The sequence below is a fragment of the Strongylocentrotus purpuratus genome, unplaced genomic scaffold (genome assembly GCF_000002235.5).
Source record: "Strongylocentrotus purpuratus isolate Spur 01 unplaced genomic scaffold, Spur_5.0 spur5_scaffold_18, whole genome shotgun sequence".
In the NCBI taxonomy this organism is placed as follows: domain Eukaryota; kingdom Metazoa; phylum Echinodermata; class Echinoidea; order Camarodonta; family Strongylocentrotidae; genus Strongylocentrotus; species Strongylocentrotus purpuratus.
Window position 1 is genome coordinate 5,064,014 of NW_022145603.1, and position 16,602 is coordinate 5,080,615.

General features: G+C 38.5%; 1 protein-coding gene across 1 annotated transcript in view; it reads left to right on the forward strand.

Annotated features, from left to right (window-relative positions):
* LOC579663 (ankyrin repeat and sterile alpha motif domain-containing protein 1B) overlaps positions 1–16,602 on the forward strand; it is a 133,264-nt gene that overhangs the window by 56,307 nt on the left and 60,355 nt on the right. Inside the window, exons 7-11 of the mRNA XM_030989091.1 lie at positions 3,773–4,345; positions 4,645–4,874; positions 6,881–7,072; positions 7,408–7,582; positions 8,213–8,445. Coding sequence (XP_030844951.1) covers positions 3,773–4,345; positions 4,645–4,874; positions 6,881–7,072; positions 7,408–7,582; positions 8,213–8,445 — 1,403 coding nt within the window. The remainder of the gene's footprint in view (positions 1–3,772; positions 4,346–4,644; positions 4,875–6,880; positions 7,073–7,407; positions 7,583–8,212; positions 8,446–16,602) is intronic.

The following is a 16,602-nucleotide window of genomic DNA, read 5'->3' on the forward strand; positions in this document are numbered from 1 at the left end:
CTGATGTCAGTGCAAGGCACATGCCACATCTTACTAGGCCTGTTTTCATCAGCTTACCAGGCCTGCCCTCATCAGCTCCAGATAAACCGCTATTTAAACTATCCCGCAGTTAAATTAGCGGGATATTTGGTTGAGGTAATCATCCCAAGATATCTTGGGCTATTTGGCAAAAAATCCCGCTATTTGTCCGGTGCGCCTTTACCAGCCCAAAGACTCGCACTATGCGCAAACGCTAAGCAAGATATCTCGTGCTAATTTCTCGAGCTCAAGTTTCAAATTTTAAGGTCAGATTCCGAGCTGATGAAGATGTGATTTGTAACTTCTGGATTATTTCCCAAATCAGAAATAGCGAACTATTTGGCAATCTCGAGCTGATGAGGACACGCCTAATGTGAGGGCACAACATACTTGTATTATGACTAAAATACTCTCATCTGCTTCTTCAATCAAGCATCTGTCCATGCACAAGACATATACTGAAGTTTGAATTCACCATGGTGAGATATTCTACGGCTGGAGCAAGAAGAACATTAACTCGTACCATTTAATTTTATGTTAGTTGGTTTGTTTTACCTGACTGCTAAGAAAGCATGTGTATGCTTGTAAGTAAGCAACCAGGGGACCGACGGCTTTAAGTTCTCTCCGAGGGACTTGGTAATGAGGATTAATGCCTTACCCAAGGGCACAGACTCATTGACTTGGTTTTGAACCAGGGACCTTCCGGTTACGAGATCTCCGCTCTACCACTGAGCCACCGGGTCTCACTAATGTCATGAGTTAAAGCCCGGCCCTTCTGACTCTTGTGGCGTGATGCTATAGATAGCTAGCAGACATGGTGTAACATGTAATCCTGCTGGGCAGCTGTTCCTACTGTCTTCTCTCTCAAGTCTCAGTGACCTCATTCACACTGCAAAGTAATAACAATTTGATAGAATAAAACGTCTGCGCACAATCGAGTTAGTGTGAATACATCATGTTGAGATACATGCACATGTATATAACTTGCTGACATACACGTAGAGTAACATCTACACTACCGAGAAGGAATGATTTTTTAAAAAGAACGCTCCAGTGTAATGCCTCGTTTGTCTTCGCACTTGTAGTTGTAGTGTAGATTTTGCAGCAGCAATGAGATAAATATGTTCTTTTATATAAACTTCACTTTATATATGTATGAACTTCTCCGTGAAAAACACATTTTAAAGGCCCACTGCACTACTTGTAGCTACTTGCGCCCTCTATATAACAAACAATGCCTAATCGGTAACCATTGGTCCCCCATGATCCTCTTTTTCTTATGTTAACTGAGAGCTGAGTTGATGAGATAACCACCTGTCCAGTGACCTTGCAGGGCAGTCTTATCCCTCCTATAAACTACGGCAGATAAGCTTTAATATTTGATTCACAATAATTTATTTCTGTTTTTACAGTAACTATAAAGAGTAGTCACTCGTGTACCAAAGTACTGACCTACTCATTTCAATTATTTATATCACTCTCTTTCAAAAAACATCAAAAATATATACATGTTTGTTCATTATCAACATAAGATAAAAGGAAGTGGGGAATCATGAAAGCCCAAAATGGCTCGATCAGAATGATCCCCCAAATAAATACTTAGCATAAACAAGATATAAACTTATTTGATATAAAAAAAACATAGTACATACATTCACAACAACAGAGGACAGAGGAAAGATAAAGATAACATAAGGTGAAGACAGTTAGAGGAAGATAAGAAAAGAGAGAAGATATGAAGAAGGAAGTTACAACAAGAGAATGCTGTTTCTTTCCCTAATCAGTGTGTATGGATTAGACAAAGACTCGAGCAAAGAGTAAAGAAGACATTTTGAAACCAGCTTTTGTTGACATAGTGTGAAAAGAACCTCTGTAGATAGGCTGGTGTATTTAGAGTGGTGTTGAAGAACATTCTTACTTGGCGAGTATGAACAGGGTCTCATGTCTCTTCTCTTTTTGTGTGCTTTGGCTGGAGTAGACAAGGCAAGGAAAGAGAACGGTTTGGTTCCGTGACTCAGCTGCCTTGGTGGTTGTTTGGCCGCCTTTCATCTAGAGTTCATGAATGTTCAAATGTGCATGCTCATTTCAAGCCTTAATTACACAGTGCACACACAATAAACACTTTGCATGCATAGACTTATGTAAAATCATCAATTCGACGCCCGGCTGGCAGAAGGGCGTTAGCGCGCAAGCAACTCGAAATCTACTTTTCAAATTATTCACACATAAAGATTTGTTTTATATTTAAACTGCTTTCTATACCGAAAATGAAAAGATTAATAGAAATGTTATAGTAGAACACGGCCACTATTTTTTTTGGAATAAGTCAGTTTTAAAAAAGTTTGAGGCGATTTAGTGCTAACGCCCTTCTTCTTCATTTTTTACCTGAAATTTTCGAGCCCGGCGACAAATTACTAAGAAAAATGATATTGCTCAAACTTTCACTATTTGTTCATCAGGGTGGACTTCCTTTAAATGTAGTGCATTGTAGACTGTAAGAGGTTTTCATTGACACAGTAATGAACCTCCTTCCTAAATGTTATCTAGTCGTGTATGTATGTAGGTCATTTAACCTATTAACATCATGCACCCCTTAGTGACCCTTTCCTGTTATCCCAATCTCGCTGGCCGGGACTCGTTTTCAGGGTATCGTGTCACTCGAGAGGGCTGTTTTCATCAGACCGAAATTGCAAAAAAACCCTGCTATTTTCAGACTCTGGATATTTTCCTGAAGCTTGAAATTGCGTCTTTACCAGATCAATATGCTCATCACAAACTAGCCTGCTATTTCCCAAACAGTGGGCTATTTTGGAAACAAGACCCCAATTTCTCAGTATATTTTCTCGACCTGATCAATTAGCTGGCTAATTTGAGATCGGGCTAGTTAAAATAACGGGTTATTTTGCAACTTCGGTCTGATGAGGACAGGCCTAAGGTTCTGTGTAATTTGGGCAAGGTTGATGCACCGGCGTAAACAACTTGTAAGGTGTTGATGAAGAGTCTATGGTCAGCAATGCATTGAAACCCCTTGACTGGTTGTGAGAGGATTCAGTATCATGACAGCCCTTAAAGACATCGTTTAACAATGTTAGATCTGGGATGCACAGCCCTACATGTTATCAGTGTCCTACAAAATCCTACGCTTTCAAAATGATCAAGAAGTGCCTCAAAAAAGTAAAAATCTTTGAGTGACCGGTTTTACCATACTCGTTTTCCCGTATAGACTATAGTGTTATGAAAACCGTTTGATTTTGATTTTCAATCATAAATATCTTGATAATCAGACAGGCGATCGGCTTGTAAAAGTCATGGGGTTCCTGACTGACCTAAAGGTTTATAATTATCATTGCAGCATGAGCTAAATCCAGGATTTTGTTTCAGAATCTGAGACAAAGTTACCGGATCCCTTTGAGATGATGATGGTCACATTTGTATTAAAGGCGCTTAATACTTGGTTTCTAAGCGCTTTACATTGTAATTAGTATTAACCTGGTTGTTAGATTCAAAATGATAATAGTGCCTTTATATAAAGCATGACAGTCATGGCGCCAGTCAATTGATTCAATTAATTTCCATTTATGTTCATTTATTTTTTTATATTTGGACAGGGCCCCTCCTTTCTTACATGTTCTTCAAATCTATTTTGTGTATGTTTTCATTATGTAGTTATTATGTTTTTAATGGAAAAATAAAATTGAATTGAAGTTTGATTCAATTGATAATAATTCTTATCTTGGTTCTTGATTATCCACAGCTCACATACGAGGGGAGCCCTTACCCAAGCCCACAGAATCCCCCTCCACCACACCACTCACCGACGGATCAGACACCGATCAAAACAGCGCCCTCGCCTACAGCTACGTATCCAACCCTTCCGTCCGTCCAAACCACGGTCCCGTCGCTCCAGGTTTCGAGGTCATCGACCACGACCACTCCAACATCTACGACAACGTCCCAGAGGACCGGTCAGCGCTGTACGCCCGGCACTACCAAACGCACGCCGAGCTGCGGAATGAGCTGCGGAGCTCGTCGCCGGAGGGCGTGTTGAGGCGAGGCGTGTCCAAACGAGGCACGTCCAAACTCAGTCGGGCATCGCCGCCGGACCAGGATCTGTACATGAACGTTGAGAAGCTCAACCAGCAGGTGGCGCGACTAATGCCTCCCAAGAAGCCTCAGAGGAACTCAATAGGGATCTTGTTGGACCAGGCTGTCAATGGGAACAGTCCTCAGATGGAGAGGAAACAGGACCAGCCAGTATCCTCTAGTCCCATGCACTTAGATGTGAGGGGGCCACATCCTAGGCAGTCTAACACATTATCAAGCCAAGGTGAGAACCTAGAGAGGAATGCCTACACCGGCTTAATAATCAATATCAATTCAATTCAATTCAAATCTATTCAATTCAGTTCAATTCAATTCAATTCTATTCTGTTCGGTTCAATTCAATTCAATTCTATTCTGTTCAGTTCAGTTCAATTCAATTCAATTCAATTCTATTCTGTTCAGTTCAGTTCAATTGAATTCTTTTCTGTTCAGTTCAGTTCAATTCAGTTCAGTTCAATTTATTTCATTTCATGTCAATTCAATTCAACTCAACTCAACTTATCTTAATTACATCTTCCTCAGATTCTGACTGTCCTCCGCCGTTACCGGACAGGAACTACTATGACCTTGAGCAAGCGGGAGAATACACACAACTCAGAATGGATGCCTTACCACCCAAGCAACAACCGCAACCCCAGCAACAAGCACCACACCACACACATGACCATCCACACCCGCCACAGCATCCACCACCCAAGCAACAGATGATGAGAGATCAGGATTACAGTACTGTGTCACCTCTTCAAGATTATGTAAGACATGGTGCTGTTTAAATATCAAGCTGAGTTCTGGGGGGGGGGGGCGTTTCACAAAGCCTTTGAAGTTGTCATATCAATTCAATTCAATTCAATTTAATTCAAACCAACTCAAATCTATTCAATTCAGTTTAATTTGATTACATTCAATTCATTTCAATTCATTTCAGTTCAATTCAATTTAATTCAATTCAATTCAATTCAGTTCAGTTCAATTCAATTCCAATCATTTCAATTCAATTCAATTCAATTCATTTCATTTCAATTCAACTCAACTCAACTCAATTCAACTCAATTCAATTTTATCCTCTTCAGGATTGCAGTACTGTATCACCTCTTCAAGATTATGTAAGACATGGTGCTGTTTAAAGCCACACTGTGCTACTTGTAGCTACTTGCTCCCTCTACATAGAAAACAATGCCTAATCGGTGACCATTGGTCCCCCATGATCCTCTTTTTCTTATGGTAATTGAGAGCTGAGTTGATGAGATAACCACCTGTCCAGTGACCTTGCAGAGTGGTCTAATCCCTCCTATAAACTAGTACAGATAAGCTTTAAATATCAAGTTGAGTTCTGAGGGGCGTTTCACAAAACTTGTCATCAGTGACAAATGACAGTTTTTGTTATAAGCTACTGAAATACTTGCTTCTGATTGGTTATCAGCAGATTTGTCACTGCTTTTTGTCATTTGTCATTGAAAAAAGCTTTGTGAAACAGGCCCCTGGTCATGCGATTGCATTGTGAAAGAAACATTGTGGAATCGATCAGAAAAGGTTGATCATCTAGCATATAAGAATTTGTGTGTACTGCAAGGTTCTGGAATGATCAAAATGATAAGAAATGTGGCCCAGTCTTGGTAAAATTACAAGCACTGTACACAGAAAGATGTATATGGACCACACAAACACGTGGCATAAAAATCTGTCCTGATTTTTATGATGTTACATGCCATATTTAGAATATTAAGGCATTTGAAGAGCCATGCTTTTCAGGGAACATTTTTTATCTGATGTTCTTCCACCCTTGCATAATAAAATGATAACGCTCACAAATTATTGTTCACCTCTTCCCAGAACTCAACCTTCTCTTTAAATGATATTTGTGCTTGAGATGACTCAAGAGTGAAACTAAACCCTTGATCTTCAAGATTATGTAGGCCACAATGTGGTTAAAACCATATTGCTGCTTAAAGGTATTAGGTAACTTTGCCTCCAATTCTAAACAAAATCCTGGATTTAGCTCATGCTGCATTCATGATTATAAACCTTAAAGGTAAAGACCAGTTATGGTCATGCGATTGCATTGTGAAAGAAACGTTGTGGAATCGATCATAAAAGGTTGATCATCTAGCATCTAGCATCTGCAAGGTTCTGGAATCATCAAAATGATAAAAAATTTGGCCCATTCTTCTTAAAGTTACAAGCACTATACACAGAAAGATGTATATGGGACTACCCTATATCTCTCACAAACCATGAGAGAAACAAATTTACCAAATATATGAATTAGTAGGCGGTTTCCCGGCAAATTTTTTATCATCATGTATTAGTCAAAACATATTCTTTCACATGATTGGTAATGAGAGCTTCCATTTCATTTTTTGAAATTGGGGCGTTTCCAATACTGGTCTTTACCTTTAAGGTCAGAAATGCATCCCATGAATTTTACAAGCCAATCGATGTTCGATTATCAATATATTTATGATTGGAATTCGAAATTTCCCAATGGTTTTTAATAGTTTTTTATAACACTACAGTCTATTGTGGAAAATGAGTATGGTAAAACCGGTCACTCAAAGATTTGACTGTTTTGAAGCACTTCATGATCAATTTCTTTAGGGCTTCAATATAACACCTACAAAAACAAGCTATGCTTTCCAGTAGGTTCCTGTTTCATTTCATAATTTTGAACTTACTTTGTCAACTATGTTCTTTATTTTGCAAACAATTGAGTTATGAAATGGAATAAATTTGAATCAACCAATCAATCAATCCTATACAGGACATCATGAACGAGGGTGTGAGTAACACGTCAACAGAAGCGAGTGACGACACCCATGGTAGTCTGTACGAGACCCTGTCCAACGCTAAGAGTGGGGCAGCCACGCCCGACGTGCCCTACCCGCCCTATGAGATAGGATCCAAGCCGCCCCACCCCCAAGTACAACTACACATACATGAAGCAGATGACAATGTAAGCATATAATGATGTCCGTACACAAACAAATGATGAAGAACTTGTGTTTATTTGGTTGTTGTTGTCTGTTCTTTTAGTGACGTAAGCCTAAAATGCGCTTCATATTTCCATATCTTTCAGCACACAGATGAGTGAGGACTTATAGGAGTGTTTTTTCCCTCTAACATAACCAGATACACAAAAATAAATCCTGCCCTGGCTAAATCATTCAGAGGTATCGTAGTTGAGTGCTTGTAGTAGACCACATAGCAATAAACCATGGAGAGTACCAACTTCATGTTTGATTAATTACTACTGGTTCTTACAGTCTGTTTGTTTGTTATCCTACCCAGAATGATCTGAACAGCACCGGCGATGGCGACGACCAACTCGACGATGATGAGGAGGAGGATATGGATGCCTATGAGTTCTTGTCTAATGCTGTTACGGGGAACGGTCGACCCAAACCCAAACCTAGGATTACTCCAACCAGCTCTTCCTCGTCCTCTGTGCCTTCCAACGATAGTGGTAATAATCTCTCCTTTTATACATAATGGAGGATGCCAAGATGAGGATGTACAAACATTAAAGTGGGGGTATTCCATTACAGCGGAGGGATGTTTAGGAAATGATTTACAGATGATTAGTATACAAATAATACACAGCAGTAAGGGCATTAGTAAGAACTACCCACACAAGGTACATGTACCTTTGGAACAGTCTAACACGCCTGAGGTGATAGCCGAGGTTGTCTGGACTGTTTAGAAGGTACCGAGTGTGGGTAAATTTACTTGTTTTATTATTTGTTTTGTAAAATGATGTTTTATTTGTTTGATTAAAATTATGTATTATAGCAAGATTTTACTAATGACCGGTCATCAGTAAATTAAGTGTTAAGCAAAATAAATGCTTGGTCACATGAACGCTCTTTCTACCAATCATTTGATTAGGATCTGCTTCATCATCTAATGATATCTAATATTGTTAATAATGAAAAAAGCCTTCATTGACAAAATAAGTACAATTTTTCATGCCAAAAAACTTTACGGTGTTAGTTGTTGCAAACATGAACAGGGTTTTTTCATTTGAAAAACAGGATTGTCGAATGGGGCTGTAAATCTACATTTATTATTCTTTCTCGTCTTGTTTTCATTCCAGCCTTACTTTCACACAGCAAACCTAAACCTCTCCCGCGGCGTAACAAGCCCGTCCCTGCCAAACGTTCCCCTGGGTCCATCAGCTCCCAGCCTAGTACCCCTTCAGAGGAGCTGACCTCCTCCTCTGACCAGTGGGGAGGTGCCTCCTCTGACCGGCCTAACACCCCTGACCAGCCCCCTCCGTCACCTAACACCGCTATGATGGGTATCAGAGCCAAACTGGGAGCATCAGAGGTAAGCTCATCTCATCTTTTATATTTAAGGACCCCATCAAAGCCCCACTGCACTACGTATAGCTACTTGTGCCCTTTATATAGCAAACGATGCCTAAGCGGTGACCGTTGGTCACTCATGGTCCCCTTTTTCTTATGTTAATTGAGAGCTGATGTGATGAGATGAACACCTGTCAGTGACCATGCAGGGAGGTCTAATCCTGTCCAAACTAGTGCAGAGGGGCTTTAAAGATGAATTAGAGATAGACATTTTCCTGTAAAGAGTTGCGTTTGATTTAGATTGAGCGCATTTCTTCTTATTGATGACAAATGTAGTCAAGTGGTTTAAACATTTGATTGGACATACGAAGGTCATTGATTCAAACCCCAGATTCAAAATGGTTGTCTGGTAGGAATTTAGCAGTAGCAGTAGCAGTAGCAGTAGCAGTAGCAGTAGTAGTAGCAGTGGTAGTGGTAGTGCCAGTGGCAGCAGCAGTAGTAGTAGTAGTAGAAGTAGTAGTAGTAGTAATAGTAGTAGTAGTAGCAGTAGTAGTAGCAGTAGTAGTAGTAGTAGTAGCAGTAGTAGTAGCAGTAGTAGTAGCAGGAGCAGTAGCAGTAGCAGTAGCAGTAGAAGTATATGTAGTTTAACATTACTGGTTTTAGTGTGTAGATGTTCTTATGGTGTGTTTTTTGTTTGGTGTAGTTTCAACAAGAGAGAAGTTTAGAATTGATGGTGAATTTTCCTTGCATCCAACTTCTATGTTTGTGTGTGTGCGCATACATGTGTGTGTGCGTTGAGGTGTGCTTCTGGTAAACATTGTGGATATTTATAACGTACAATTCCTGTTCTTGGCATGATACATAGATCATATTTGTACCCCCACATATAATTCGTGGTGGAGCAATGCGTGATTGTACATAACCCAGTCTGTTTGTCACGTGCATGTGACACAGATACACCAAGAGTTACATGAATACGAAGTGCTACGGAGAAGTGGAAAAGCATTTAGAACTTGGGGACTATTTCCTTTTGCTCTGGTTTGCAAGTATGCTTGTATGTTTCTTCTGATGATAACTGAATCGGTCTTGAAGGTATGCAAACTTGTCAGTGCTGTATTTGTGCGGGTTCGGTGGCGCAAGCACTAGTTTTGCGTTAACCAACAAGATGACACTGTACTTAGTGCCCTCTGACATTGATACTGAGAAATTGGTCTCAAACACATCACAAAATTTAACAAAATCACAGTAATGATTAAGGGAAACAAACCCCCAAAACACACAATACAGCTTGAAGTGTATAGTAAATGTAGAGTAACCTTTCTCCTTCTTTAAATTCTGCTCAAGACACTTTAAATCTGCTTTACAAAGATTAAGAGAATGTAAGTTGTATTGCATGTATTGATGTGTAAACGTAACAAATTTGCCGGTATCATTTAGAGGTGTTGTGATCTAGTGGATAGGTCATCTGACTGCAGATCACAATGTACGGGGTTCAAATTCCAGCCCGGCACTAACGTCCTTTGGCAAGACGTTATTTCACATTTGCCATTCTCCATCTAGGTGTTAATGGGTACCTGAACTACCTGGGAGGATGTGAAAGTTAACGTAGTTTGCTTAGCATTATGAGCGTCTGTAAACTGGCACCTGGTTGGAGTGCTCCCCAGGGGATGGAGAATGTGCATACATTGTGTGCGGTCAAGCCTGAATCCGATGATGGGGATAATGATATATCTGTAAAGCAATTAAAGACATCGTTGATGTATTAAGCGCTATATTAAAGCAAAGTATTATCATTACACACATATATGCCTATGGCATTGTTACAGGTACATGTATATTGAGAAATGCAAAAGCCACTTGCACAGTTAAGAGCATGTCTGTTAAAGGGCAAAGGCTATGATTTATGCATACATATCTACATACATGCAGATATTCATTCAGATGCTTATCACTTTTGGCACAAAATTGATAACACCAAGCTGCATTAACTTGCAAATGTTTGCAAAAGAATTCATCAAAATGCTTTTGATTGACTTTAAATGCTGTATAAACATATAAATAAGTTTGTTATTAGTACATTGGTATTCATGCAATATTCCACATGGACCTGAAGTGGTAAGAGAGAGAGAGAGAGAGAGAGAGGGGGGGGGGGGTAAAGCAAGCAACAATTAGCGTATTACAAGATGTTAGAGTGAGAGACAAAGAGAAAAAAGGCTGATAGTACAGAAAATTTAAGTTTTGAACAAAAGAGATGAAGAGGCAGATAATCAACCAAAAAGAAAGAGAAAAGAATGAGAAAGCTATATTTTAATTACTTTTTTCCTCTATATTTTCACTAAATCAAGTCATTACCGGTAGTTAAACAAGTTGTGGTAATTACTTGATTAATGCACATTTGTTGATGTGTAGCTACATTTATTAGTAATAATGATTACCTTTATGTCAATAGTGAATGTTTAATTAAGTTGATTAGTAATGCTAAATTATTCGCATTCATGCACAAACTTTAATTTACATGTGCACTGTACAAGTACTCATAGGAGATATTAAACAACAAATAAGTCGTTGAATATTGATTTGTTTACTTTTAACCGCATATCAACATTAATATAATATGAAAGTACTGCTGCCTATTGCCATTATAGTGTACCGAAGTGCTAACTTTGCACTCAATCATTGTGCAGGTTACTGGTTCCAAATAATAGAGCCTGCACATGAGGTTCACCATGAATTCATTCAAGCACCGGGCTGTAGCAGAGCAAGTTCAGTGTTTGGTGCTTCTCTGAGTACCACACCATTAATTTGGCACAAAATTGTTTGGAACCAGCAACCTTGACGACTTGGCCAGTATGATATCACATTTTGGTACGCTATAGTTAGTATTCATGCCTACTGCACTGCAGGGAGGGGCACACTAATTCTAACACTGCAAGGTTCGGGTAAAGGGAAACCCACCCTGGTATCAATGTTGGTTTTGAAAAGGGCAGAAATTGAAAGAAATGGATCAGTGAAAGTTTTAAAAAATCTGATAATGGATAGGAAAGTTGTGAAGTTTTAAATTTGCAGTCAATCAAACACAAAGTATCTGATATTGTCTTTTGTGAGCAGTTCTTCATTTGTTTTGCAATAAAAACTGGTCTTGTAAAATATATTTAGCATACCTGCACCCTCATTGTGTATTTAGACTCATACTCTAGAATACCCCGCCCAAAGAGAAAGATCTGTTTTTAACCAACAACGAAGAAGAGGAATGTTTTTTTCTTCGTAATTCCCAGTACAGTATAAATGGAGAGCTGCTGGCGATGAATATTGGAGAGCTTTCAGATTAGGTTTTATTTATTTCAAGTTCAGAAGTTTGTAATCTTTTGTATAATTTATCAGATTTTACTCCAACTTTCATTGATCTGTTCCTTTCATTTCCCTTCCTTTATCAAAAACTATTTGATATTGAGTTGGAATTCCCCTTTGCAAGTAGTTGGTACTGTAATACCCTACACGCTGGCACCTAACCCCTCTTACATGCTCGTTTGTCTGTATCTCTTTGTTCTCCCATGTCTGTCTGTCTGTCTGTCTGTCTCACCCGTTCACCTCCTCTGTGACGTCTGCAACCCTTCCTCTATCTGTCGCCCTCTCCTGTCCGTTAATCACTCCCTGGTGCCTGTGTTACCATGGCAACAGCCCAGCTCCGATGCTCCGACGGAAGGGAGTGGGGATAGTTAAAGTAAGATCTGATCTTTTTTTGCTTCATCTTTCACTACTTGCTTCCTGCAAACTTCATCTAACCTCTCACTCTGCACTTCGCTTCCATGCTGGCACATTGTACAGGATCTCAGATGCTACTGTTCTTCCACCTCTTGTGGATATCATTTCTTTTCAGTATTATGCTACAGGGAAAAAAATACACGGGGCTTGGTGCGAAATAGCCCCCGAAATGCCGAAAAGAGCCCACAAATTTTGCATAGAGTTCAATGCAAAACAAATTAGAGAGTGTTATTTTCATGCAAGCAAGCTTGAAAATAGCCTCCAAAATTGTTAAAGTAATTTTTTCCCTGTTATGCTATGGGGTTGTTTGGCACATGCTCGGATTGCTGTCAGGTAACAATTGCTCCTCTGTATTTACTAAACTCCTCTTAACTCTTACATTCTTAACTTCAACCCAAGACCCAAACTACACACAATCCCAACTCTAACCCTAGCCCTACCCTTGACCTTACCTAACCTAAAATCCAGTTGCAACCGGCAACCTAACCCTATGGTTTGGATGAGATAATGCAAGGAGTAATTGTTACCTGAGCATGTCATCATGCCATCGATGTCCAATATATGATTGTTAAACTTATGTCGTGCTTATTATTGAAGCATATAAAAGGGCCCAGTACTATCATGTAATATTGTTAAGCCCTGATTATGTTCTCCATTGAGTTGTCATCAATTCCAACATAAAAACAAATGCTCTTGCAAAAAAGATTAAATGGTGTACAGTGCTTTAAAAAAGTGTGCCCAACTTTGGTAGCTTCTGATTAAAAAGTTGAGTGACCTTGAATCATATATTTTGTTAAGAAGAACTAATACACTGTCTAATGATACCGTTTTGATAATTGTGCGGCTAAGGATGACTGAACAACAGGCCTTTCTAAAACTTGGGTGCTCGGTCACCAGTGGCAGCAATATTATATATGAATAGGGTATCTTTGGACAGAAAATAAGTTAATCTTCATCATGAAATCAATTCTAAAGTCATATTAGAAGCTACCAAAGTTGTGTACACTTTTCTTTTTATACGCACTTAATAATGAAAGTCTGAAGGCTTCACAACTGTATATCTCAAGAAACATAGGACGTGCCTAAAAGCCATTTATTTTGCAAATCTACACTTCTGACGGATACACTCTTTCTTGCTGTATTTGACTTTTAGGACATGCATCAGACAGTTTTAGTAAAATCTGTCACACTTATATTATTGGGAATCTGGGAATTCAGTTTCTTGCAAAAAAAGACTTCATCTTTCAGAATATAAAGAATTAAACTTAAAAGCAGTACTTATAACCTTTATTCCAACATTTTTATGTATTATTAAAGCGTGTACATATTTGTGCAGTATTTAAGAAATAGTGTAGTAAATCTCCTTTGAATGCTATACACTATTTTACATCGTATTAGATGTACCTATTTTTAGTTATCAACTTTTGTAAAGTCTATACAGTAACAAAGAGTACATTGTTTTTAATGCACCATCTGTACAGTTGAAAGTATGAAAACTATATCATATATTGCTTCATCGGTAAATAGAATATCTTTGTATTTTGGATGTGGTATCCATTTTAAGGTTGCAATCCTGAAAAGTCATGCATATTGTCTGCTGCCATCTAGTGACATTATTCAGTACAATCACTCAAAAGTTCAAATTGAAAATACATGTATGGTGTGTAAGGAAAGGTAAAGTTAGAATGTACTATGTAGGCATCGTTTTGTCTCTTAAATGTTTTGTATTTTAGTTGAATCATCTTGCTTGAGATTTACCTGTCATAGCACCAGCATTAGGTTTGCATTACGATCGTGAGAGATCATGATACATGGGGGGGGGGGGGGGGGGTTAAACAAAATAATGCAAGCTACTTTGATGAGAGCAGACCAATTGGAAAGAGAAAGAATCAGGTGATTTGGGAGTTGTGCAATTCTGAAACATGATATTTTGAGAGCTAAGTATTTTATTTCTGATACGAGCAGGAAATATGATTTATGAATAGTTTCATTTATTCCATGCCCTTCAATGCTAATTCAACCCATCAAAGCTGATTTGTTTGGAAATGGCTACATTTGGTCTCATTGTAAGAGAAGAATGCTTTAGTTTTCTGATATTTCTATGAGATGAAGAATAAAACTTATTTTGATAAACAATATTATACACCACATGTCACATTAAACTTTCAATTTCAAGCTAGAAAAATATTACATCTTTATATTCTGATTTCAGAAGGCCTATCTCAGTTAATGTTTGTTATCGTAATTGGTATGATGGGGATAAAATTAGAATATTTTAATTGCCTCAATGACTACCAATTAAGAAAACAGGTAGGCCGAGAGATTTGTTTTGGCTGAAAAGTATATAAAAAATATATATAAAATATGTATTTTGATTACCGGTAGTTTATTTTTCATTTTAAAGCATGTTCCTTTGAAGTATGTATGTATAATTTGCTAGCTCTACATTAGTTTGCATTAATTGTGAAGATTAATATACAATGTACGAAACCACCATGAACCGATAAAATACACATCTACATGTATTCACAGATTTATATAATGTGAATGGGCCCATGCAGTGTGAAAGCTCCAATATAGTGTGAAAAGCCCTCACATGCTAGTCTCCCGGCACAGCCTCTTTTTTGATGCTTCTCAAAATGCAAAAAAGCTTTCACTTGAATTTAGCCTAATGTCAGTTTACTGGCTGTATCATGAGCTGCTACAGCACAGGCCTCATGGAGTGCATAGTCTGACAAGCCCAGACCCTCTGTTTTGCAGTACAACTGAAGAGGGAGGGTTTGTGATTTGAGACTACCTACATACTGGCTGGCTACACTCTGATTGCACCTACCTAGCTTACTATCTGTTTCTCAGTAGCTAGCTCAAGCGTTTCTGTAAAGGTATTTTTCAGAGCCTGAAAGAGATATAGTTTTTGCAGTGCAGGCCTTATGGAGTGAGTAGTCTTGCAGCTCAGACACTCTGTTTTGCATTTCAGCTGAAGAAAGAAGGTTTGTGATTACAGACTACCCACATACTCTGACAGCGCATGCAGAGTGCACCTAGCTAGCTTACTATCTGTTTGTCGGTAGCTAGCTCAAGCCACTCACGTTTCTGGCAAAAGTATTTCGGAGCCTGTTGATGTTCAGTCAGTCACTAGCATTCCTCCCGCGATAGATAGAGTGAACGAGGGACTGACGGAGAGAGTGAGAGTGAGTGACAGAGACAGAGAGAGAGAGAAGTGAGAGGGGGCAAGCGTGCTGTGTAGCAAATGTCACTGGATACGATCGGGAGCACGAGATCTTGTGGGATTTAATATCTGGTGTTTGTTTGGACGGGACATACACGTGTGGCATTATTGGAATTATTCTACAGTGCAGTGGAGAGGTAGGTGAGTGGACTCAATGAATTAGATACTTGGTGAAGTAATGTTAGTCTTTAGTTTGCTTATGTTAGGCTTTAGAGCGAAGATTAGAACCAGACAGGATAAAGACAGCATTGTCGCAGTAACAACCTCATGCAATTTAAAGGGAATAAAGAGGCAGATGCATTTTGTCTAGAAATTGACTTTTTAATGCATATTTATCTTCAAATGACATTCCTTTATGTTAGGAAAGGAAGAAAATGTAGTGAAAAGCTGCTATTCTTTGCAGGAGAAATCTGTTACTTAGGCCAATAGAAAATAACGTTTCATGTTGTGTATGAAATGACTGTACTTGTATAATAACATGCATGTACTTTTGCAGTTATTCCATTGTACTATTTGACATTAAATAGTGATATTATCTTGGTGCATGTATGCTTTTGGACGGTATATTCCTTTTGGTATAAATGTACTACTTTTTTTATTGGATGCTTAATTTGCTATTTATAATCTAAGTGAAATGTACATTAGATGAGAAGTAAGTTAATTTATTACCTGTAATGGATAAAGTTGTACAGGCTTTCTACGATGTACATTGTGAATATATAATGGACCATATCATTTATACATGTTTATGAAATAAACTATAGATTTGTAAAAATAATAATCTTTTGTTGGTTGTTGCTTTTCAGTGATTATTCCCTTATAAAAAGTACCATGGTAACCATGTTTTTTATGTCCAAATTACCATCCACCATGGTAAACATAGGGTCATCAAATAATGTATTTCATTATTTTGGTACCATGATTACCATGGTTACCATGGTGGATAGTAATTTGGACAAAAATTACATGGTTACCATGGTACTTTTTTTGTAAGGGTTTATTTGGGTGCATGTTGCCTAAACTGGGCTTGACACTATAACAGGCACCTAGTCCAGATTATGTCTGTTTTATCTATATTTTTCAATCATCGATGTCTCAGAAAATACACCCATCTGAAGGACAAGGACTGTCTCTATTATAGTGTTGAGGGTGTGTTATTTTCTCAGCTGATTGGGCGCACGACACGGA